The sequence below is a fragment of the Argopecten irradians genome, chromosome 10 (genome assembly GCF_041381155.1).
Source record: "Argopecten irradians isolate NY chromosome 10, Ai_NY, whole genome shotgun sequence".
Lineage (NCBI taxonomy): Eukaryota > Metazoa > Mollusca > Bivalvia > Pectinida > Pectinidae > Argopecten > Argopecten irradians.
Window position 1 is genome coordinate 2,652,185 of NC_091143.1, and position 25,723 is coordinate 2,677,907.

Below are 25,723 nucleotides of genomic sequence, written 5' to 3' on the forward strand. Positions count from 1 at the left end.
GGAGAACCAAGATCTCGTTCACCACTAAAAGTATCTTTACAGCTCAGATAATCTAGGAGAAGGGTCTTCTCTGTATACTTGTGTTCTTGCCTTTTGACTTTTCCATAATAATTTAATGTCTGGAACTCAGATTGCATTAATTCACCTGTCTCGCATCTTAACCAATTGCAGAGAGATTACTTTAACAGCCATAGCTGTACCTAGGATTGTGACTATTTCACCATGAACTATGATTAAACCATGATTACAAGAAAATAAGTTTTGATAAGTTTGCTATGTTAAAGAATGTAAATTAGGAGTTTAAAATCTTATTTGACTATTTATCAAAAGACGTTTCCTACCTCTGTTTTAGATCGTAGGAAACCTGTTGTACTACAGATACATTAACTCAGCAATTGTGGCTCCAGACGCCTTCGACATTATCAATGTTGGTGCTGACAAACAACTTACTAACGACCAACGACGTAACCTCGGATCTGTCGCCAAAATCTTACAATTCGCAGCTGCAAACAAAGGAGTATGTTATATATAGGATCTTGATGAGTGTTTATTTCATATGAGATTTTATTTCAAGACGCTTTCATAAACAAATTTTAATCAACATTACTTAACCTGCATTTCAAGGATTTTGTATGCAAAACTTTGCTGCAAAGAACCAGCAGAGGCAGCCATTTTGTTGTGACGTCACAATGAATTTCCAGCCAATGAATATCGCTCCAGTATACACTAGTGACATATACAAAAATATTACATGGGCAAAATCAATGGAGTTTAAAGATACTACTGTAGTAATATAAATAGAATGACTTTTAGAAAGTGTGGCTTAAAACAAACTATTATTATTTTCATCAAAAGAATAAGATCTCTTCTTTTTTCGATAATTCTACTAGGTTTTTAAGAGGGCTCTGTATCCATTAAGATCCTTCTGTCAACCAAGAAGATGAACCACTCACACATAAACTTAAGAATTTCTCCTTCTGAAGTTTTTAGCCCACCATCATCAGATGGTGGGCTATTCAAATCGCTTTTCGTCTGTCCTTCCGTAGTTCAGGAATAAGGAATCCTTGATTGCATTGCTCAGGGATCTGTGTCAAATTGGATGTTCAGGTTCCCTTAGGGGTCTAGTTGTGCATATCATTATTTCAGACCGATCGGTGAAGAAGATGGCGGACAGGCCGCCATCTTGGATTGTAATAGTTTAAGTTTGTTACTGTTATTTCTCAGAAAGTTTTGAAGGGATTCTTCTCAAATTTCACATGTAGGTTCCCCTAGGGCCCTAGTTGTGCATATTGCATTTTGGGACTGATCGATCAACAAGATAGCCGATAGGCCGCCATCTTGGATTTTGACAATTGAAGTTTGTTACCGCTATTTCTCAAAAAGTACTGAAGGGAGTTGTATCAAATTTCATGTTCAGGTTCCCCTAGGTCCCTGGTTATCCATTTATGCATTTTGGTACCGATCGATGAACAAGATGGCCGACAGGCTGCCATCTTGAATTGGGATAGTTGTTTGTTACCACTATTTCTCAGAAAGTACTGAAGTGATATGTCTCAAATTTTATATGTAAGTTCCACTAGGACCATAGTTGTGCATATTGCATTTTCGGACTGATCGTCAAAAAGATGGCCGACAGGTAGCCATCATGGATTTTGATAATTGAAGTTTGTAACTGTTATGTATCTCAGAAAGTACCCCGGTACTCAAAGGATCTTTTACAAATTTCATATGTAGTAATATGTAGTGAAAGTTTGAAAAGCAGAGAAAAGATCCCTCTTTCATTTGTCAGACATAGATCATTCTTTGGTGGGCGCCAAGATCCCACTGGAATCTCTTGCTCTTTTTGTTAAACTATTTTGTAATTTTTTCCTGACAACATGAACCTAAACATGATCTTTTTTTCTCCTAGTTTGGTGGCGAGAGTTCGTACCTTTCCAGTATGAACACTTATATTCGAGAAGCTCATGAAAAGTTCAAGTAAGTCCCGATTTTATCTAGTTTACAACCATGTGTTTTATCAAGGCATTAATTCATACATGTCTAGTACATCCAGTATATTTGATTTTGATTGGTGCTACAATCAGTAACACACCTTTATCACACAGCCATTTACAGCTACCAAAACTGGCAAAAAAGGAATGGATAATTACGTGTAATTTCTACTGTATGTTTTTGTGTTACAGACACTACTGTGTGATGGCCTGTGACGTGGAGGAGTTGGAGGCCAAGTTTAATGTTGATCAATATTCTGACATAGTGACCATAACCAAACCGGTCATTTATATCTCTGTGTCTGAGATCTGTGATACACATCAAGTAAGTTATTCTGGACATAGTGACCAAATTTGAATAGCATTAAATACCTCTTGCATATAAATTATGGGAGTATTTCCTTTCCCAAACAGTAACATTGTAATTTTGATCAGTTGTAACACGTCTTTTGTGATATTTCTTCAAGGGAGATAACTTTCCTTCTCCTGCAGGGGAAATAACTTTCCTCCTACTCTAGGGTAAATTTCCCTCCTACCTGTAAGGAGATAACTCTTCTACACAAGGGTAGATAATTTCCCTCCTCTCGGGTAGATAATTATCATTCTATACCAGGGTATACAACCCTCCCTCCTACATCAGTGGAGATAACGCCCTATCTATTCCAGGGGAGATAACTCTCCTACACCAGGGAAGATAATTTCCCTCCTCTAGGGTAGATAACTATCATCCTATACCAGGTTATACCACTCCCTCCTACATCAGTGGAGATAACGCTCTATCTATTCCAGGGGAGATAACTCTCCTACACCAGGGAAGATAATTTCCCTCCTCTAGGGTAGATAACTATCATCCTATACCAGGTTATACCACTCCCTCCTACATCAGTGGAGATAACGCTCTATCTATTCCAGGGGAGATAACTCTCCTACACCAGGGAAGATAATTTCCCTCCTCTAGGGTAGATAACTATCATCCTATACCAGGGTATACCACTCTTCCTCCTACATCAGTTGAGATAACGTCCTTCCTACTCCAGGGGAGATAACTTTCCTATTGTTCCTGTGAGATAACTTTCCTCCTACTTAAGGGGAGATAACCTTCCTTTATTGTTTCTGCAGATGTTAGTGCTACACCAGGATGAAATTGCTTCTGACTCTAATGATGCACTTCACGAACTTCTGGAAGATTTAGGGGACGTTCCAACTGTAGCAGAACTCTTAGGTAACTATAAATTCCATTCAGACATCTTTTTGTGTTGACTGTGCTATGTTAAATGTAAAATTTCATGGTTGAAATCATATAGGCGAGATATAATATATATATGCGCCTGTAACTGACAGATGTACTAGCTGTTGCTATTTTGAAGTGAATGTTTTAATCGTTTTTCAAAACTCTGTGTGATGTTTGGTTGTTTATATAGGTGTAGATCTACCAGAGGAAGAAACCATGCGTGAAAATGTAGTGGCTCAACTAGGCACAACGGAAATTACGCTCACACTTACAAATAAATTTGAGGTGCCAGAGGATGACCAGTCTAATGTTAAACAACTCCTTATAAGGTAACAAATAAGTTAAACAACTCCATATAAGGTAAATAAGGTAACCACTCCTTATATTTCTTTATTTAAAACAAAAAAATTATAGGGTAAAAACATGATAATTAATAATCAGTACATTTCCAACAACTCTGAGAAAAATCTTTAACACAGCGGTGTATGAGGTTGAATAATGTGAAATAAATTCAGCGTTCTGTGTTCGCCTCAATAATGGATGCTGAAGAATGATAACATGTAATTATTTTATCCAAGTGTGACTCGATAAACAAAAAAGAAAGATTAGATAGTTTTCACCAAAGATGTGATTTGATACCCTCACTCTGTGTTGTTACAGGACGAAGCGACTGGTCGTGGATGTGATAGCGTGTCAGCCTGGAGACACAATCACACAGATCCTCGAGTCTCCGGCCACCGATGAACAGGAAGAGTTACATCAGGCTCTCGTTAAGAAACGTGAACTACGCGACAGGAAGGCGTCCGCCAAACAAGGTGGCAAGGGCTTAGTGAGACATCCCTCCATGTTGTCAGAGACTATGTATGTATAAAGTCTTAGTGAGACATCCCTCCATGTTATCAGAGACTATGTATGTATAAAGTCTTAGTAAGGCATCCCTCCATGTTGTCAGAGACTATGTACGTATAAAGTCTTAGTGAGACATCCCTCCATGTTGTCAGAGACTATGTATGTATAAAGTCTTAGTAAGGCATCCCTCCATGTTATCAGAAACTATGTACGTATAAAGTCTTAGTGAGACATCCCTCCATGTTGTCAGAAACTATGTACGTATAAAGTCTTAGTGAGACATCCCTCCATGTTGTCAGAAACTATGTACGTATAAAGTCTTAGTGAGACATCCCTCCATGTTATCAGAAACTATGTACGTATAAAGTCTTAGTGAGACATCCCTCCATGTTGTCAGAAACTATGTACACAAAGTCTTAGTGAGACATCCCTCCATGTTATCAGAAACTATGTACGTATAAAGTCTTAGTGAGACATCCCTCCATGTTGTCAGAAACTATGTACGTATAAAGTCTTAGTGAGACATCCCTCCATGTTGTCAGAGACTATGTATGTATAAAGTCTTAGTAAGGCATCCCTCCATGTTATCAGAAACTATGTACGTATAAAGTCTTAGTGAGACATCCCTCCATGTTGTCAGAAACTATGTACGTATAAAGTCTTAGTAAGGCATCCCTCCATGTTATCAGAAACTATGTACGTATAAAGTTCTTAGTGAGACATCCCTCCATGTTGTCAGAGACTATGTATGTATAAAGTCTTAGTAAGGCATCCCTCCATGTTATCAGAAACTATGTACGTATAAAGTCTTAGTGAGACATCCCTCCATGTTGTCAGAAACTATGTACGTATAAAGTCTTAGTGAGACATCCCTCCATGTTGTCAGAAACTATGTACGTATAAAGTCTTAGTGAGACATCCCTCCATGTTATCAGAAACTATGTACGTATAAAAGTCTTAGTGAGACATCCCTCCATGTTATCAGAAACTATGTACGTATAAAGTCTTAGTGAGACATCCCTCCATGTTGTCAGAGACTATGTATGTATAAAGTCTTAGTGAGACATCCCTCCATGTTGTCAGAAACTATGTACACAAAGTCTTAGTGAGACATCCCCTCCATGTTATCAGAAACTATGTACGTATAAAGTCTTAGTGAGACATCCCTCCATGTTATCAGAAACTATGTACGTATAAAGTCTTAGTGAGACATCCCTCCATGTTGTCAGAGACTATGTATGTATAAAGTCTTAGTGAGACATCCCTCCATGTTATCAGAAACTATGTACGTATAAAGTCTTAGTGAGACATCCCTCCATGTTATCAGAAACTATGTACGTATAAAGTCTTAGTGAGACATCCCTCCATGTTATCAGAAACTATGTATGTATAAAAAGTCTTAGTGAGACATCCCTCCATGTTGTCAGAGACTATGTATGTATAAAGTCTTAGTGAGACATCCCTCCATGTTGTCAGAAACTATGTACGTATAAAGTCTTAGTGAGACATCCCTCCATGTTATCAGAAACTATGTACGTATAAAGTCTTAGTGAGACATCCCTCCATGTTATCAGAAACTATGTATGTATAAAGTCTTAGTGAGACATCCCTCCATGTTGTCAGAGACTATGTATGTATAAAGTCTTAGTGAGACATCCCTCCATGTTGTCAGAAACTATGTACGTATAAAGTCTTAGTGAGACATCCCTCCATGTTGTCAGAAACTATGTACGTATAAAGTCTTAGTGAGACATCCCTCCATGTTGTCAGAAACTATGTACGTATAAAGTCTTAGTGAGACATCCCTCCATGTTGTCAGAAACTATGTACGTATAAAGTCTTAGTGAGACATCCCTCCATGTTGTCAGAGACTATGTATGTATAAAGTCTTAGTGAGACATCCCTCCATGTTGTCAGAAACTATGTACGTATAAAGTCTTAGTGAGACATCCCTCCATGTTGTCAGAAACTATGTACACATAAAGTCTTAGTAAGACATCCCTCCATGTTATCAGAGACTATGTATGTATAAAGTCTTAGTGAGACATCCCTCCATGTTGTCAGAAACTATGTATGTATAAAGTCTTAGTGAGACATCCCTCCATGTTATCAGAAACTATGTACGTATAAAGTCTTAGTTAGACATCCCTCCATGTTGTCAGAGACTATGTACGTATAAAGTCTTAGTGAGACATCCCTCCATGTTATCAGAAACTATGTACGTATAAAGTCTTAGTGAGACATCCCTCCATGTTATCAGAAACTATGTATGTATAAAGTCTTAGTGAGACATCCCTCCATGTTGTCAGAAACTATGTACGTATAAAGTCTTAGTGAGACATCCCTCCATGTTGTCAGAGACTATGTACGTATAAAGTCTTAGTGAGACATCCCTCCATGTTATCAGAAACTATGTACGTATAAAGTCTTAGTGAGACATCCCTCCATGTTGTCAGAAACTATGTACGTATAAAGTCTTAGTGAGACATCCCTCCATGTTGTCAGAAACTATGTACGTATAAAGTCTTAGTGAGACATCCCTCCATGTTATCAGAAACTATGTACGTATAAAGTCTTAGTTAGACATCCCTCCATGTTGTCAGAGACTATGTACGTATAAAGTCTTAGTGAGACATCCCTCCATGTTGTCAGAAACTATGTACGTATAAAGTCTTAGTGAGACATCCCTCCATGTTATCAGAAACTATGTACGTATAAAGTCTTAGTGAGACATCCCTCCATGTTGTCAGAAACTATGTACGTATAAAGTCTTAGTGAGACATCCCTCCATGTTGTCAGAAACTATGTACGTATAAAGTCTTAGTGAGACATCCCTCCATGTTATCAGAAACTATGTACGTATAAAGTCTTAGTGAGACATCCCTCCATGTTATCAGAAACTATGTACGTATAAAGTCTTAGTGAGACATCCCTCCATGTTGTCAGAAACTATGTACACAAAGTCTTAGTGAGACATCCCTCCATGTTATCAGAAACTATGTACGTATAAAGTCTTAGTGAGACATCCCTCCATGTTATCAGAAACTATGTATGTATAAAGTCTTAGTGAGACATCCCTCCATGTTGTCAGAGACTATGTATGTATAAAGTCTTAGTGAGACATCCCTCCATGTTGTCAGAAACTATGTACGTATAAAGTCTTAGTGAGACATCCCTCCATGTTGTCAGAAACTATGTACGTATAAAGTCTTAGTGAGACATCCCTCCATGTTGTCAGAGACTATGTATGTATAAAGTCTTAGTGAGACATCCCTCCATGTTGTCAGAAACTATGTACGTATAAAGTCTTAGTGAGACATCCCTCCATGTTATCAGAAACTATGTATGTAATAAAGTCTTAGTGAGACATCCCTCCATGTTGTCAGAGACTATGTATGTATAAAGTCTTAGTGAGACATCCCTCCATGTTGTCAGAAACTATGTACGTATAAAGTCTTAGTGAGACATCCCTCCATGTTGTCAGAAACTATGTACGTATAAAGTCTTAGTGAGACATCCCTCCATGTTGTCAGAAACTATGTACGTATAAAGTCTTAGTGAGACATCCCTCCATGTTGTCAGAAACTATGTACGTATAAAGTCTTAGTGAGACATCCCTCCATGTTGTCAGAGACTATGTATGTATAAAGTCTTAGTGAGACATCCCTCCATGTTGTCAGAAACTATGTACGTATAAAGTCTTAGTGAGACATCCCTCCATGTTGTCAGAAACTATGTACACATAAAGTCTTAGTAAGACATCCCTCCATGTTGTCAGAGACTATGTATGTATAAAGTCTTAGTGAGACATCCCTCCATGTTATCAGAAACTATGTACGTATAAAGTCTTAGTGAGACATCCCTCCATGTTGTCAGAAACTATGTACGTATAAAGTCTTAGTGAGACATCCCTCCATGTTGTCAGAAACTATGTACACATAAAGTCTTAGTAAGACATCCCTCCATGTTGTCAGAGACTATGTATGTATAAAGTCTTAGTGAGACATCCCTCCATGTTGTCAGAAACTATGTACGTATAAAGTCTTAGTGAGACATCCCTCCATGTTATCAGAGACTATGTATGTATAAAGTCTTAGTGAGACATCCCTCCATGTTATCAGAGACTATGTATGTATAAAGTCTTAGTGAGACATCCCTCCATGTTATCAGAAACTATGTATGTATAAAGTCTTAGTGAGACATCCCTTCATGTTGTCAGAAACTATGTACGTATAAAGTCTTAGTGAGACATCCCTCCATGTTGTCAGAGACTATGTACGTATAAAGTCTTAGTGAGACATCCCTCCATGTTGTCAGAGACTATGTACGTATAAAGTCTTAGTGAGACATCCCTCCATGTTATCAGAAACTATGTACGTATAAAGTCTTAGTGAGACATCCCTCCATGTTATCAGAAACTATGTATGTATAAAGTCTTAGTAAGGCATCCCTCCGTGTTGTCAGACACTATGTACTTATAAGGTCGAGTGTCTGTAGATACATGTCATAAACAGAATTTCCACCGTGGTGGTGTTAATTTGTAAACCCAGTCAAACCTCATTATGTCTGAAGTCAGTGGTGGGGCTATTCTGTCTTACTACAGAGTTACCTCCCTTGTGGGTTATGACATAATTTTGTGATCTTAAAGTATGATGCAAACATTTAACATCACCATCAATACTTACCCCCAAAGACAGATAACTCTGTGATATACAAGTAAAGAATACTAAATTGTTCACCAAAGTTAGTATTCAAGTGTGCTTTAACATTAGATGCAAAGTTTGGTTTCGACAAACAAACTATATCAAACAGAATTGTGTCTTCAGATTATACAAGTTTGAGTCTACAAAGCTGGAATTTGTTTTCAGTTCCATGTTTTAGAGTTACTGTAAGTGTTCCCAAATGTCACTATATTTAGCTGAAAAAAATGTATTGAGTAGAAAGACAAAACAGAATTAAAATGAAGATGTAAGTAGTGCTCTCCCTAAATCAAAGGGAGGTCATTCTTACTCTATTTAGAGGATTTTCTCTGATTGAACAATATCTGTGAAAAACAAATATGAAACATCTTAAAATGACTTTTTTAAACACGGGATTTCTCTAATTGGTTGAGAGATGTCTTCCCTTTGCTGATTGGAGCAATCACATCCCTGATATCAATTCCTATGGAAATCTGTCATCCCACTGCTATAAACTAACTTTCTTTTGTGTGTGATTTATTTTCGCTAATTTCACCATCAAGTTAAATTTGTGTAAGTTTATCTCAGGGTATTGATATTTTCCACAATTCTTGCACAATTAAATTAAAAGATATTTCCATTCAATATCAATTCAACGAAACTTAATCTCCACGAAAATGCTTTGAAAGGAGAATTGTGAAATTTAGTAGCCACAAAAGAATGTTGGTATCATTATGTTTCACTTCCTTGTAGGTTATCACTGCAGGTGATGAAGACAAAGATTAAGAAGCAGTTACAGAATTTAGAACTTGATGGAGTGGTCACACGTAAAAATGGATTCCAAGATCTAGTTAACATGATTGCTCAGGTAAAAAAAGTCTGCTAACATTCAGGAGATTTTCACAACAGAGCTCAGGATATAGAAAACTGGTTTTAGACATAGTTCATCTATCAGAATCATTAAAACCCAAGCCTTTTTGTTTCACAAAATTGATAAAAGATACTACAGAAAATATGAATTTGATAATACTTGTACTTCTACAATCTGCACATCCCAAACTTGGATTTAGACTTCAAAGGAAGACTTGTTTTCGGCAAGCAAATAACTTAATTTCTACTGTCAATTGTTAGCAATGTACTCATTAAAGTTGTTGTTGTTTTATTAATTTTGTTTCTTGTTTGTTTGTTTGTTTTTTGTTTTTTTTTAATTCTCAATAAATCATGTAAATAACAATATTTATTTTGGGCTCTCACACCATTTAATATATTTACACTTTTTTTCCAACTGATTCATTCACATTCTTTCAAAATAAATGATTATGTAGTCAATTCAATTAACAGTTAATTTTCTTTTTTCTTTGTGTTTCCAGGATATCCGCAACCAAAGGCGTTATCGTAACAGCCGTAAACAAGAGTTGATGCGGATACGATCGACACTGAAAGGACTACAGGAAAAACGCAAATTTTACGAGTCCCAGATCGACTATTACAATCGATATGTTAAGACATGTATGGAAAACTTACAACAAAAGAGCAAGTAAGTAGACCCACTGTCGGTGTTTAGTTTCCATGGAGATTGGTATCGTCTGTCTATTTTACTTATCATCTGTCTCCTCCATCCATTTAAAAATGTGTTACCTGTTTTACACATAAGAAATTTCTCCATGGTAGGACAGAATGGAATCAGTGTAGAGTGCAACTGACAGGGGTTACTATCACTATTGTTATATCCACCCCTAGACTATGTCATAGTAAAACTGAAGGCAGTCAGGAGAAAAACGGAGAAATCACAGGCCTACAGAGATTAAGGAGAAAAACGGAGAAATCACAGGCCTACAGAGATTAAGGAGAAAAACGGAGAAATCACAGGCCTACAGAGATTAAGGAGAAAAACAGAGAAATCACAGGCCTACAGAGATTAATTTGATGATTTACAGCTTCAGCTTCAAAGTCATACAGCGTACCGTTTATCATTTCTTTTGATGTAGAAAGGACCAAACTACACAAAGAATATTCATATTTGCTATGACATAGTTCAGGGATGGATATAACAACAGTGATAGTAACCCATGGTGTATCAATGATGTGATCATATGGCAGTGAAAATTCATCTTTAAGGCTGAAACATGTCGGCAACCAGCAGCACCGAATGAACCTAGAATATACCATTTAGTACCTAGCTCAAGAGTTCGTCTTTTATTTTTTTCAACAATATTTTATATGTTAGTCATTCGATATATTAAGTGATGATGTTGTAAACCACTACAAAATAGTTTGTGACAAAACAACACAAACTGATTCAATGGTAGAAATAATTGTCCTTGATATGTGAGCAGAATTTACAGTGGAAGACTTTATGTCTGACCACACAAGCTGTTAAACCTGCCACCAGTCTCTAGAATATCAAAATCTTGGCTTAATAGATTTGTTGAAGTAAAACCTCTCGATTCCAAAATTTCAATCAAGTCTAATCAATCATCATTACTTGAATGTTTCTGTTCCAGTAATAGGAAGTCACGCGGATTATTTAAACGTGGTGATGGAAATGGCAAAGTGTCGTTTGAGTCCGTGAAGTACAGTGCATCAAAGTTATACGAGAAAGGAGTCATTCGGGATTTAGAGGGTCTTCCTAATAATCAGTAAGTAGAGCACAAAAGTTTGGAGTGTTGTCATGGAGACAGTTCTGAATGTCCATCCAAAACAGTAGAGTACAAAAATTTGGAGTGTTGTCATGGAGACAGTTCTGAATGTTGTGGAGACAGTTCTGAATGTCCATCCCAAACAGTAGAGCACAAAAGTTTGAAGCGTTGTCATGGAGACAGTTCTGAATGTCCATCCCAAACAGTAGAGTACAAAAGTTTGGAGTGTTGTCATGGAGACAGTTCTGAATGTCCATACCAAACAGTAGAGCACAAAAGTTTGGAGTGGTGTTGTGGAGACAGTTCTGAATGTCCATCCCAAACAGTAGAGCACAAAAGTTTGAAGCGTTGTCGTAGAGACAGTTCTGAATGTCCATCCCAAACAGTAGAGCACAAAAGTTTGGAGTGGTGTTGTGGAGACAGTTCTGAATGTCCATCCCAAACAGTAGAGCACAAAAGTTTGGAGTGGTGTTGTGGAGACAGTTCTGAATGTCCATCCCAAACAGTAGAGCACAAAAGTTTGAAGCTTTGTCGTAGAGACAGTTCTGAATGTCCATACTCATTGTCCTCTAGAACAATTTACAAATGTACTCACTGATATTCTTCCTGAGAGTTTGTTGTTAATTTCTTTGTTATTTTTTTCAGATTCAAGAATGTGATGTTTGAGATTTCAGCAACAGCTGACCCGGGAACATTTGATGTTAATGCCAAGTTCCTGGGAGTAGAAATGGAGAAAGTGGAACTTGTCTTCCAGGTAAATTTCTGATCACTAGATACATGGTATTGTTTGCTAGAGCCACCAGATAAAGGTTCTATATTTAGTCGCCTTTTACAATCATGCAATGAAGCAGCAGGCACAATAGCTTATACACTTACTTAATATAAAGAAAATCCAGAAGATACGTAATTGACAGAATATACCTTTCATTGAATATGACCTAATTAATCCCCGTCACCCAGCTCATATGACCCTAAATTGCCATCATATTAACCAGATCATTACAGAACCTAAATAAAGCTCTACACATTACTCTGAAGTTATGGAATGATTGAAAATGTAAGCTATTACCATGAAATTAAGATTCCAAATTTAGTCGCCTTTCACAATCATGCAGTGGGCCACTAGGCATAATACCAACATCCAACATCAGTGAAGGCATTGCTTGAAATTGAGCTCATAAAACAAGTCTAATTCATTCAAAATCCTGCTTAGTGGACAGATGATATACCATTCATTGAAAATGTCCTAATTTATGCACGTGACCTAGCCAATGTGACCCTAGAATGTAATTTTTTTAAGCAGGTCATGTCAAATCCATATGCAGTACTAAACATCAACTTCAAGCTATCAAATCTTTGAAAAAATCCTAGTTTTCAGCAAAAATATTAAAAGTTGTTGATGCTGAAATAGAATAAATGCTTAACTAGGTCACTGTGCCCTACTTTTTGAATTTTTCATCATTTTTCTGAGCTGAACTTCCCAATCCCAATATTTACAGTCAAAACCTGCAAAAAATGTTAGCTCTATTCCAATATTTAATTAATTAGAACTTAAACAATGAAAATGTGAATTTTCACCCTTTGACCTTTGACCGCTGAAATTACCATAAGCGCAGAAAAAATCAGATATCAGATACAATATACAGTTGACCCTAATGTATCTTCATGCAAAATATTTTACTTATCACTGAGTGGCTGTAAAACGGCCCAAAGTGATACCCCTCCCTTTATTACTACTCACAACTTCTACATAACTGGGACCATGCAAGGATGGCCCTGTACATGGTCTGCATATTCTATAATATTTTTGTTTTGTGTTGTAGGATCTTCTTCAGCTGCAGTATGAGGGAGTAGCTGTCATCGAAATGTTCAACAAAGCACGCATTAATGTCAATCTTCTAATCTTCTTACTAAACAAGAAATTTTATGGACGACATAGCAAATAACTTTTCTAGTATGTATCCTCAGCAAGAGTTGCCTCCCCTCGTCCTCATGTTCCAGATGTCTTGCCATTTGTGAATTCAAGAGTGTAAGATAGTCAGTGAAAATTTTATTTGGTCAATGAACTATGAGATGAGTGTCTAAGAAGTGTAGGAGGACCAAAATGGAATTCATAGATATTGAAAACTTAAATGTTTTTTTGTTTGTTTTTTTTTCTGAAGAAAATTGACCGTTGAGAAACTTCAGCTCCATCATGACATCCAGCACTGGTAGATAAATGCTTCAATTAAATTGTACCAGCTGAGAATGACCTATCAATGGGATGAGAATGACCTATCAATGGGAGAACAATATTAAGATGATGTCATTTTGATGTATATGGTCATTGTTGATATATAAAAAGTTGCAGAATATTACTGAAAAGAATTTAATGTTAGAGATGTCTCCTTTCTACTTGTCTCAAGTCATGACCATTCCAGTTGAATTGTTTAGTATTATCTCTTTTAAATGTTGACTTGTTTTATAAACAGTCTAAAACAGTACAATTTTTCGTCCTAAAGCAACACACAATCTCTTCTTTTTTACTAATGTCACATGTAAATTGTAAATGCACATGATGTGAAGAGGAAATCTGCTTTTGATAATGTCTCCTTATTTCTAACATCTGATTAGAATGTATCCAGCTATAGTTACTGTAGTTATTTCCACAATATAGTGCCATGTACTTGTAATGAATAAGTATACTGCTATGAAATAAGCATTGAAATTATAATTATTATTAAATTTCATGTCAATATCTGTGTGAGAAGGAGTTTTACATCTGATATCGTATATAAAAGGATTTCTCCCGCCCTCATACTGTAGATATGCCAGTTTTAAAAAATGGCTATTTCAATTTGTTTAATTTTCTCAGCATATTGCTCTTATTTAACAGAATATTCATTACAATTTAGTGTGATTTCAGCTTTATATCAATAATTTGAGGAGATTTAATCTCTTGGGGTTTTTTTTCTAGATATTTTTTTTTTCAATTTTGAAGATATCGTGCAAGGGGCAATGCCAATATCCTTCGAAACATTTAGTATTTATGTGATGTTATACATGTATGTATATTTGATTATGTAAACTGATTTTTAGGATGAATCTTGTATGCAATGTTTATACAATAATTGTATTAATTGTTTGCTGTTTGTTTACAAAACTCTTTGTCTTTCCTTTGTAATTTCTCTTGTCACATAAACATCTCTTTTATCTGTATGGTAGAGCATTCACTATCACAACTGTTTACTAGGAATTTTCTTCCATTTTAGCCCTTCAAACCTTATGAAATATTTCCTTGGTTTATTACAAAGGGCAGTAGCAGTGTCATTAAAAAACACATTCTGCTTCAATGAAATTCAAAAAAAAAAAAGGAAAACATTTTTTCCATTTAAAAAAGCTAAAATAAGATATATAGTTTTGTAGTGTACAATATAGATTCACAAATTAAATCTTAATCATGCAATAGTTTTCAATAATAGAGATAATGATTGATGAGCTGTCACAGATTAATTAATATACATATTATCTACTGTGTGTTACAAATCTCATCACAGCTGATAATCAAAATAGAATACATTTATAAGCCATACTATTTACAATGCCTTACACACATTGGCGGGACCAAAGCGTTTCAAAGCTCTGTATTCATCAGGCTTCTGATAATACTGTACAAAGTTATATTTACATTGTAAACTTGTGATAATATTAATTTATATCTGTACTACATAATGCATTCAGCTGGAAATGTTTTCTTAATGAATGGGACCATATATGTGGGTTGATGCTTACATCCTCACAGATGCTGTTATTTTCATTTACAAAGTTTGGAATTCACTTCTCATTCCACAAGAAAATGTTAAAGGTGTAAAATTTTGATATACTTGTCATTCCTAAAATCACATTGTTGATGAAGTTCCTCGTGAAAATATGTTGCTCAAATCTGATCTTTAATGCATGTATCAAGTGACAGAAGATAGTTCTTCTCTGTCACGATGTTTGTTTTCTTTTCATTTTGCTTCTTTTTTGGACAAATGTATGCATGGTATTCCATACCTTTTTCTATCTTGGACCAAATTTCTAGTTACTGAAAAAGCTAGATAAATAATCTGTTGATGTAATACAAGTTATTGACAAATTTATACATAGTTTTCCATACCTTTTTGTATCATGGACCAAATTTTCAGGTACTGAAAAAGCTACGATAAATAATCTGTTGATGTAATACAAATAATTTAAGCTTCTCGCTCAACTTTCTATGAAGACAATATTGTAATGTAGACAATAGCTGCTACTACACAACATCATGCTGTTGAAGACCTTGCATTAGACTGATGCTTCACTGCCTGCTGGTTATAGATTTCTAGTATATGATGATTGTTATAGCAATACATTTTCTGTTTTACACGTTTTAACTGGATTTCTTGCCCCTGGTGCTACTAGTTTTACATCTGTATGCTGTACAGAACAGCCATTTTAGAACTATGTACTTGTGACTGAATAAAATGTCCATGTTACTGTACAATGCTTTGTCTTGTATATATACTCCATACAGTACTACCATATTGTTACATATCACTAAAGACAATTTATATTTCGCGCGCTAAACTTTACTAAACTTATAACCGACATCCGTAAGGGACGTGTGCGCATGCAGAACGACAGCCATTAAGACGTGTCAACATATATAATCTCGTGTTACATATATGGTAGTGCATACGCAGACTACAGCTTGCGTTCTTCAACCGGGTACGTACGTGTGATGAGAAAGGCCGTCCTATAGAGTGACGGGTCACCTTGACCTGTATGTGGTGACTGATAATGTAGCAACCCATACTATGCAGCAGTGGTCAATGTGAGACAGTTCGGGATGCTGATGCTGGATATCGACGAGCATTATGGTGGTACAGAACTGTGAAATATGCCTATTGGGTGGACTTCAGCCCGCTCAACTGTGCCGTGCGATTAGTGGTACAGAGTACATGTATATATGAACTGAGTGGAACACAGCCTACTCTTATAAACGTCTTTGTAATATAGAACAGTTGGGGAACACAGTCCATCCTTGCTATGTTTAGTTGTATTATTAGCTCACCTGGCCCGAAGGGCCGGTGAGCTTATGTCATGGCGCAGCGTCCGTCGTCCGTCCGTCCGTCCGTCCGTCGTCCGTCCGTCCGTCAACATTTCCTTTAAATCGCTACTAGTCATAGAGTTCTGCATGGATTGTAACCAAATTTGGCCACAAACATCCTTGGGGGAGGGGGAACAGAACTTGTATAAATTTTGGCTCTGATCCCCAAGGGGCAGGAGGGGCGGGGCCCAAAATAGGGGAAATAGAGGTAAATCCTTTAAATCGCTACTAGTCATAGAGTTCTGAATGGAATGTAACCAAATTTGGCCATAAACATCCTTTGGGGAAGGGGAACAGAACTTGTATAAATTTTGGCTTTGTTCCCCCGGGGGCAGGAGGGGCGGGGCCCAATAGGGGTAATAGAGGTAAATCCTTTAAACCGCTACTAGTCATAGAGTTCTGAATGGAATGTAACCAAATTTGGCCACAAGCATCCTTTGGGGAAGGGGAACAGAACTTGTATAAATTTTGGCTCTGACCCCCCGGGGGCAGGAGGGGCGGGGCCCAATAGGGGAAATAGAGGTAAATCCTTTAAATCGCTACTAGTCATAGAGTTCTGCATAGATTGTAACCAAATTTGGCCACAAACATCCTTGGGGGGAGGGGGAACAGAACTTGTATAAATTTTGGCTCTGATCCCCAAGGGGCAGGAGGGGCGGGGCCCAATAGGGGAAATAGAGGTAAATCCTTTAAATCGCTACTAGTCATAGAGTTCTGAATGGAATGTAACCAAATTTGGCCACAAACATCCTTTGGGGAAGGGGAACAGACCTTGTTTAAATTTTGGCTCTGACCCCCTGGGGGCGGGAGGGGTGGGGCCCAATAGGGGATTTAGAGGTTAATCCTTTATATCTCTACTTGTCCTAGAGCTCTACATGAATTGTAACCAAATTTGGCCACAAACATCCTTGGGGTAAGGGGAACAGAACTTGTATAAATTTTGGCTCTGATCCCCCGGGGGCAGGAGGGGCGGGGCCCAATAGGGGAAATAGAGGTAAATCCTTTAAATCGCTACTAGTCATAGAGTTCTGCATGGATTGTAACCAAATTTGGCCACAAACATCCTTGGGGGAAGGGGAACAGAACTTGTATAAATTTTGACTCTGGCCCCCTGAGGGCAGGACGGGTGGGGCCCAATAGGGGAAATAGAGGTAAATCCTATAAATCACTTCTTGTCCTAGAGTTTTGCTTGGATTGTGACCAAATTTGGCCATAAACATCCTTGGGGGAAGGGGAACAGAACTTGTATAAATTTTGGCTCTGACCCCCTGGGGGCGGGAGGGGTGGGGCCCAATAGGGGTTTTAGAGGTTAATATTAAAATTCCTTCAGAAAAGAAACAATGAACCTGTATTCAGAACATTACTTGGCATTACAAACCAGGTGAGCGATACAGGCCCTCTGGGCCTCTTGTTGTATAAATTATGTCTATTTCTTTCAATATATTTTTGTAATGTGTGCAAGTGAGTGAGACCGATATACTTCTGTCTACTATGTCTATATTCATTTCAATGGTTTTGTATATAAATTTGTATATATTGTAAAAAGCCTGTGTCTATTGTTCTTTGGAAACCGACAATCGCTCATCCCGGTACAATTTTTGGTGGCAGCGGTGGGATGTGTCATTGTTTGGTTTTCTTGAGAACTTAGTCACTTGTTGATTGGCTATATTTTCCCTATTGCTTTAATCTTTGTCATCATGACTACCCTTAAAGAGTTAATAGATATAGGGACGGATATGGGTTTGAAAGGTACATCACTCGCGGAGTTTGTACGGGACGAGCAGGCGCGGGAACGCGATCAGAGACAACACGAGCGTGAGGAAGCCCGAGCAGAGGCAGAGCGAGCGCATGAACTGTTGGTGTTAAAGGAGAATAGACAACTGGAGAAAGAACGCGAGGAAAGGGCAATACAAGAACATTTACGTAAGTGTGAGTTATTGAGTCTACAAGAGAAACAGTTGGTTCGTACAGATAGTTTGAGTCAGTCGTTACCGAGTACATGGGGGCCTAAACTTCCATCGTTCGATGATGAGAGAGATAGTATGGACTCATATTTACAGCGATTCGAGAGATTCGCAACAACTCAAAAATGGGACAAAGCGACTAGTTGGGCTTCAAACCTTAGCGTGCTTCTCAAAGGACGCGCTCTTGATGTGTTTTCGCGGTTGCCGGTTGACCAATCGTTGAAGGAACGCACACCAACCTCGTTGTCAGCTATGTCACAGCTTGCCGATCAGTATGCGGAAGCGAGGGGCAATCCGTCCAATCTTGTTAGGCCTAAGGGTAGTGGAAATAAAGACTTTTATGGACAAGGAAAGAAACGTGAGGATAGTAGTTCATCTTCGGCAGTATCGAACTCCAAGGAGAAATCTGGTGATAGGGCGTCAGTTAGGCATTGTTATGTGTGCAATTCAACTGATCATCTCGCTAATAGATGTTCTAAAAAGAAATCCGGAAATCGCGTTGCTCTCGTAAGAGAGAGTTTAACGAAAAAGCGGCAGTCATACATTCTGGTAAGGGCAGATAGCCAAGATAAGGACATTTCGGTTTCCTGTGACGTTTCTTGCAAACCGTCCACAATGCCGGTGGTAGAAGGACTGGTTGGTAACCAGCTTGTCACGGTGTTGCGTGATACCGGTTGTGGCGGTGTAGTGCTTAAGCGCAGTCTTGCGAGACCTGACCAGATGACGGGAGAATCACGAACATGTACGTTGGCTGATGGAAGTACTCTCCAAGTACCCATTGCCATGGTCGAGATTGACACACCTTACTACGAGGGATCGGTGATAGCGTGGTGTATGGAAACCCCCGTTTACGATCTGATTGTAGGGAACATTGAAGGTGCTAGACTTCCAGGGGAGCCTAATTATTTGTGGAACCGTGGGCGAAGTTCTGTGAATGCAGAGCAGACGAGGGCTCAAAAGCGCGAGGAAGGAAAACCTTATAAACCACTGAAAGTGCCTGAAGCACTTGGAGAAGTTCTGCCAGAGGATATTAAGAACGCCCAACAGGAGGACGATTCTTTAACGCATATCAGAGAACTGGTCATAAAGGGAGATGTCAAGGAAAGACAGGATGGAGGGACATCACGGTTTTTTCTTCGCCGGGGTATTGTATACAGGAAATTCAGTAGCCCGTGTATAGGTAATGGGAGGACATACAATCAGTTGGTTGTACCCAAGAAGTATCGCGGAACAGTGATGAAACTAGCGCATGATACGATTATGTCAGGACATCTGGGGGCGAAGCGCACGTTGGACAGGATTATGATGGAATTCTACTGGCCTGGGGTCAACGCAGATGTAACTAGATTCTGTAGATCGTGCGACGTCTGCCAACGAACTTTTCCCAAAGGACGTGTTGCTAAAGTGCCGCTTGGGAGAATGCCTTTAATAGACACTCCATTTAAACGCGTAGCGATTGATCTTGTCAGTCCTTTGCAGCCAGCAACTGCGAGAGGGAATCGATTCATTTTAACAGTGGTTGATTACGCGACGCAATATCCAGAGTCGGTCGCTTTACCAGGAATCGAAACAGAACGCGTAGCTGAAGCACTCGTTGACATTTATAGCAGAGTTGGCATCCCTAGGGAAGTGCTTACCGATCAGGGCAGCCAGTTTACATCCGATCTTATAAAAGAGGTTAGTCGGTTGTTATCTATCAGACGCCTTACCACTACACCATACCATCCTATGTGTAATGGGTTGGTAGAACGCTTCAACGGCACCCTAAAACAAATGCTGAAGCGAACGTGCGCCGAGAGACCGAAGGATTGGGACAAATACATCAACTCCCTTCTTTTCGCGTATCGAGAGGTACCGCAAGAGAGTCTGGGGTTTTCGCCATTCGAGTTGCTGTATGGGAGAACTGTAAGGGGACCGATGATGATCCTTCGAGAGCTCTGGACCAAAGATGTTGCCGACGATGACGTCAAAACAACTTACCAATACGTTGTTGATTTAAGGGAACGGTTGGAGGAGACATGCAAGCTTGCACAAGAGCAGCTTTCGTCAGCCAAAGTTAGACAAGCAAAGTATTATAACCGGAAGGCCAAGGTGCGTACGATGGAGTCTGGTCAGAGGGTTCTGGTTCTACTTTCCACTAAACGTAACAAGCTCTTGATGCAGTGGAGAGGTCCTTTCGTTATAACGGAGAGGAAAGGATCAATGGATTACGCCGTCAATGTGGATGGGAAAGTCAAGACGCTCCATGCCAATATGTTGCGTCTCTATGTTGATAGAACTGACAGCGGGAGCCTGGTGATGGAGAGGGATTCAGGAGCTTTATCGGTAGTATGCGCATCAATCGTTCGTGACGCCGATAATGATGAAGAAGATGATTTTTCTCCAAGCAATATTGTGACTTTACCAACATCTGTAGGGACGGAGACTGTTAAAGATGTTGATGTATCAGACGAGTTGGAACTTGAACAGCAACAGGACGTGAACGAATTACTCTCTGAATTCGCGGATGTACTTACAGGTGTACATGGAAAGACTACGCTGGTAGAACATGATATCAACTTGACAACAAACGACCCGGTTAGAGTCAAAAGTCACACTTTACCATTTCAGATGAAAGCCACTATAAGGGAGGAGGTGGACAAGATGTTAAAGATGGGTGTTATCGAACCTTCCGATTCACCATTTGCTTCCCCGGTTGTTATCGTCAGGAAGAAAGACGGAACAAATCGCTTCTGTATAGACTTTCGCCAGTTAAATCGAGTAACCGTGTTTGATGCAGAACCGATGCCGAATGCTGAGGATATATTCTCGAGACTAGCAGGACATCAGTACTTCTCGCGGCTCGACCTGAGTAAAGGGTACTGGCAAGTACCAATGGCGGAGTGTTCCAAGCGCAAAACTGCATTTACGACCCCAGTGGGTCTTTTCCAATTCAATGTGATGCCGTTCGGGCTAGTAAATGCCCCAGCAACATTCTGTCGGTTGATGAGGAAGCTACTGCATGGGATGTCGAACATTGAAAGTTTTATTATTGATGACATCCTCATATATACGCAAACATGGGAACAACACATTGACATCCTTCGCGAACTCTTTGTTAGGCTCAGGAATGCGTCCATATCCGCTAGACCGTCAAAGTGTGCCATCGGGTACAAGAGTTTGGAATGGTTGGGACACATGGTCGAAAATGAGAGATTGCTCCCTAATCCAGAAAAGGTCAAGGCCATTCTGGAAGCACCTCGCCCAGAGACTAAAACACAAGTTCGTGCATTCCTCGGATTAGCTGGATTGTATAGGAAATTCATTGCAAACTTTGCAGCTATTTCCGTGCCGTTAACTGATCTAACGAGGAAGGGGCAGCCGAACAAGGTGGTTTGGGAATTGCCGCAAGAGGCAGCATTCGAAACGCTCAAAAAACGGTTAGCCAGCAAGCCTATTTTGAAACTCGTGGACCTCGAGGCTGAATTTATATTGCGAACAGATGCTTCAGACAAGGGACTTGGAGCCATTTTGTTGCAGGAGGAAGACGGAAATCCTTTACCAGTTGCGTTCGCTAGTAGAAAGCTCAAAACATCAGAGAGAGCTTACGCGGTCATCGAAAAGGAATGTCTTGCAGTAATTTGGGGAATCACCAAATTTGAACGGTACTTGTATGGACGTTCATTCATTCTGGAGACCGACCATCAACCGTTGGTGTATTTGAATAAGCTCAAAGGGACCAACGCCAGATTGATGAGGTGGGCTTTGATTCTTCAACCCTATCGTTTCACGATTCGCGCCATTCGTGGGAAAGACAATGTAGGAGCGGATTTTCTGAGCAGACTTTAGGGCGATGTGGATTATCAGTGGAACATTTTGTACTTTTGGCTGTGATATGTAGTTGGAAATAAAATTCTTCGAATTTTATTTTTCCGATGGGGGCGTATGTTACATATCACTAAAGAAAATTTATATTTTGCGCGCTAAACTTTACTAAACTTATAACCGACATCCGTAAGGGACGTGTGCGCATGCAGAACGACAGCCATTAAGACGTGTCAACATATATAATCTCGGGTTACATATATGGTAGCGCATACGCAGAAAACAGCTTGCGTTCTTCAACCGGGTACGTACGTGTGATGAGAAAGGCCGTCCTATAGAGTGACGGGTCACCTTGACCTGTATGTGGTGACTGATAATGTAGCAACCCATACTATGCAGCAGTGGTCAATGTGAGACAGTTCGGGATGCTGATGCTGGATATCGACGAGCATTATGGTGGTACAGAACTGTGAAATATGCCTATTGGGTGGACTTCAGCCCGCTCAACTGTGCCGTGCGATTAGTGGTACAGAGTACATGTATATATGAACTGAGTGGAACACAGCCTACTCTTATAAACGTCTTTCTAATATAGAACAGTTGGGGAACACAGTCCATCCTTGTTATGTTTAGTTGTATTATTGTATAAATTATGTCTATTTCTTTCAATATATTTTTGTAAGGTGTGCAAGTGAGTGAGACCGATATACTTCTGTCTACTATGTCTATATTCATTTCAATGGTTTTGTATATAAATTTGTATATATTGTAAAAAGCCTGTGTCTATTGTTCTTTGGAAACCGACAATCGCTCATCCCGTTACACATATTCCATGTTACTGTATAATACTTTGTCTTGTATATACTCCATACAGTACTACCATATTCAATGTTACTGTACAATACTTTGTCTTGTATATATACTCCATACAGTACTACCATATTCCATGTTACAGTACAATACTTTGTCTTGTATATATACTCCATACAGTAGTACCATATTCCAAGTTACTGTACAATACTTTGTCTTCTATATATACTCCATACAGTAGTACCATATTCCATGTTACTGTCCATACAGTAGTACCATATTCCATGTTACTGTACAATACTTTGTCTTGTATATATACTCCATACAGTAGTACCATATTCCATGTTACTGTACAATACTTTGTCTTGTATATATACTCCATACAGTAGTACCATATTCCATGTTACTGTACAATACTTTATCTTGTATATATACTCCATACGGTAGTACCATATTCCATGTTACTGTACAATACTTTGACTTGTATATATACTCCATACGTAGTTACCATATTCCATGTTACTGTACAATACTTTGTCTTGTATATATACTCCAATACAGTAGTACCATATTCCATGTTACTGTCCATACGGTAGTACCATATTCCATGTTACTGTACAATACTTTGTCTTGTATATATACTCCATACAGTACTACCATATTCCATGTTACTGTACAATACTTTGTCTTGTATATATACTCCATACAGTAGTACCATATTCCATGTTACTGTACAATACTTTGTCTTGTATATATACTCCATACAGTAGTACCATATTCCATGTTACTGTACAATACTTTGTCTTGTATATATACTCCATACAGTAGTACCATATTCCATGTTACTGTACAATACTTTGTCTTGTATATATACTCCATACAGTAGTACCATATTCCATGTTACTGTACAATACTTTGTCTTGTATATATACTCCATACAGTAGTACCATATTCCATGTTACTGTCCATACAGTAGTACCATATTCCATGTTACTGTACAATACTTTGTCTTGTATATATACTCCATACAGTACTACCATATTCCATGTTACTGTACAATACTTTGTCTTGTATATATACCCCATATAGTAGTACCATATTCCATGTTACTGTCCATACAGTAGTACCATATTCCATGTTACTGTACAATACTTTGTCTTGTATATATACTCCATACAGTATACCATATTCCATGTTACTGTACAATACTTTGTCATATATACTCCATACAGTAGTACCATATTCCATGTTACTGTACAATACTTTGTCTTGTATATATACTCCATACAGTAGTACCATATTCCATGTTACTGTACAATACTTTGTCTTGTATATATACTCCATACAGTAGTACCATATTCCATGTTACTGTACAATACTTTGTCTTGTATATATACTCCATACAGTAGTACCATATTCCATGTTACTGTACAATACTTTGTCTTGTATATATACTCCATACAGTAGTACCATATTCCATGTTACTGTACAATACTTTGTCTTGTATATATACCATACAGTAGTACCATCTGTTAATAGTGTACCATATTCCATGTATGTTACTTGTATATATACTCCATACAGTAGTACCATATTCCATGTTACTGTACAATACTTTGTCTTGTATATATACTCCATACAGTAGTACCATATTCCATGTTACTGTACAATACTTTGTCTTGTATATATACTCCATACAGTAGTACCATATTCCATGTTACTTGTTAACCATACGGTAGTACCATATTCCATGTTACTGTACAATACTTTGTCTTGTATATATACTCCATACAGTAGTACCATATTCCATGTTACTGTACAATACTTTGTCTTGTATATATACTCCATACAGTAGTACCATATTCCATGTTACTGTACAATACTTTGTCTTGTATATATACTCCATACAGTAGTACCATATTCCATGTTACTGTACAATACTTTGTCTTGTATATATACTCCATACAGTAGTACCATATTCCATGTTACTGTACAATACTTTGTCTTGTATATATACTCCATACAGTAGTACCATATTCCATGTTACTGTACAATACTTTGTCTTGTATATATACTCCATACAGTAGTACCATATTCCATGTTACTGTACAATACTTTGTCTTGTATATATACTCCATACAGTAGTACCATATTCCATGTTACTGTACAATACTTTGTCTTGTATATATACTCCATACAGTAGTACCATATTCCATGTTACTGTCCATACAGTAGTACCATATTCCATGTTACTGTACAATACTTTGTCTTGTATATACTCCATACAGTAGTACCATATTCCATGTTACTGTACAATACTTTGTCTTGTATATATACTCCATACAGTAGTACCATATTCCATGTTACTGTACAATACTTTGTCTTGTATATATACTCCATACAAGTAGTACCATATTCCATGTTACTGTATAATACTTTGTCTTGTATATATACTCCATACAGTAGTACCATATTCCATGTTACTGTACAATACTTGTTTGTCCATATATGTATATATACTCCATACAGTAGTACCATATTCCATGTTACTGTACAATACTTTGTCTTGTATATATACTCCATACAGTAGTACCATATTCCATGTTACTGTACAATACTTTGTCTTGTATATATACTCCATACAGT

The 25,723-nt window shown here is 38.2% G+C and overlaps 2 protein-coding genes across 3 annotated transcripts in view; both read left to right on the plus strand.

Moving 5' to 3' along the window:
- LOC138332893 (ras GTPase-activating-like protein IQGAP1) overlaps window positions 1-15,893 on the plus strand; it is a 125,870-nt gene extending 109,977 nt beyond the window's left edge. For both annotated transcript variants that reach the window (XM_069280901.1, XM_069280900.1), the window contains 11 exons: window positions 353-517; window positions 1,910-1,977; window positions 2,184-2,316; window positions 3,111-3,213; window positions 3,413-3,551; window positions 3,883-4,083; window positions 9,504-9,618; window positions 10,121-10,287; window positions 11,255-11,389; window positions 12,035-12,143; window positions 13,213-15,893. In XM_069280901.1, the coding sequence (XP_069137002.1) occupies window positions 353-517; window positions 1,910-1,977; window positions 2,184-2,316; window positions 3,111-3,213; window positions 3,413-3,551; window positions 3,883-4,083; window positions 9,504-9,618; window positions 10,121-10,287; window positions 11,255-11,389; window positions 12,035-12,143; window positions 13,213-13,335 (1,458 nt within the window). In that variant the 3' untranslated portion in view covers window positions 13,336-15,893. The remainder of the gene's footprint in view (window positions 1-352; window positions 518-1,909; window positions 1,978-2,183; window positions 2,317-3,110; window positions 3,214-3,412; window positions 3,552-3,882; window positions 4,084-9,503; window positions 9,619-10,120; window positions 10,288-11,254; window positions 11,390-12,034; window positions 12,144-13,212) is intronic.
- A 2,303-nt stretch (window positions 15,894-18,196) lies between these two features.
- On the plus strand, window positions 18,197-22,291 carry LOC138334033 (uncharacterized). Its single transcript, XM_069282751.1, has one exon. It carries the CDS (start codon window positions 18,197-18,199, stop codon window positions 22,289-22,291), a length of 4,095 nt encoding a protein of 1,364 aa, XP_069138852.1.
- Window positions 22,292-25,723: the final 3,432 nt, after the last annotated feature.

Coding starts and splice junctions, on each gene's coding strand:
- LOC138334033 (XM_069282751.1), top strand. CDS start 18,197: ATGACTACCCTTAAAGAGTTAATAGATATAGGGACGGATATGGGTTTG.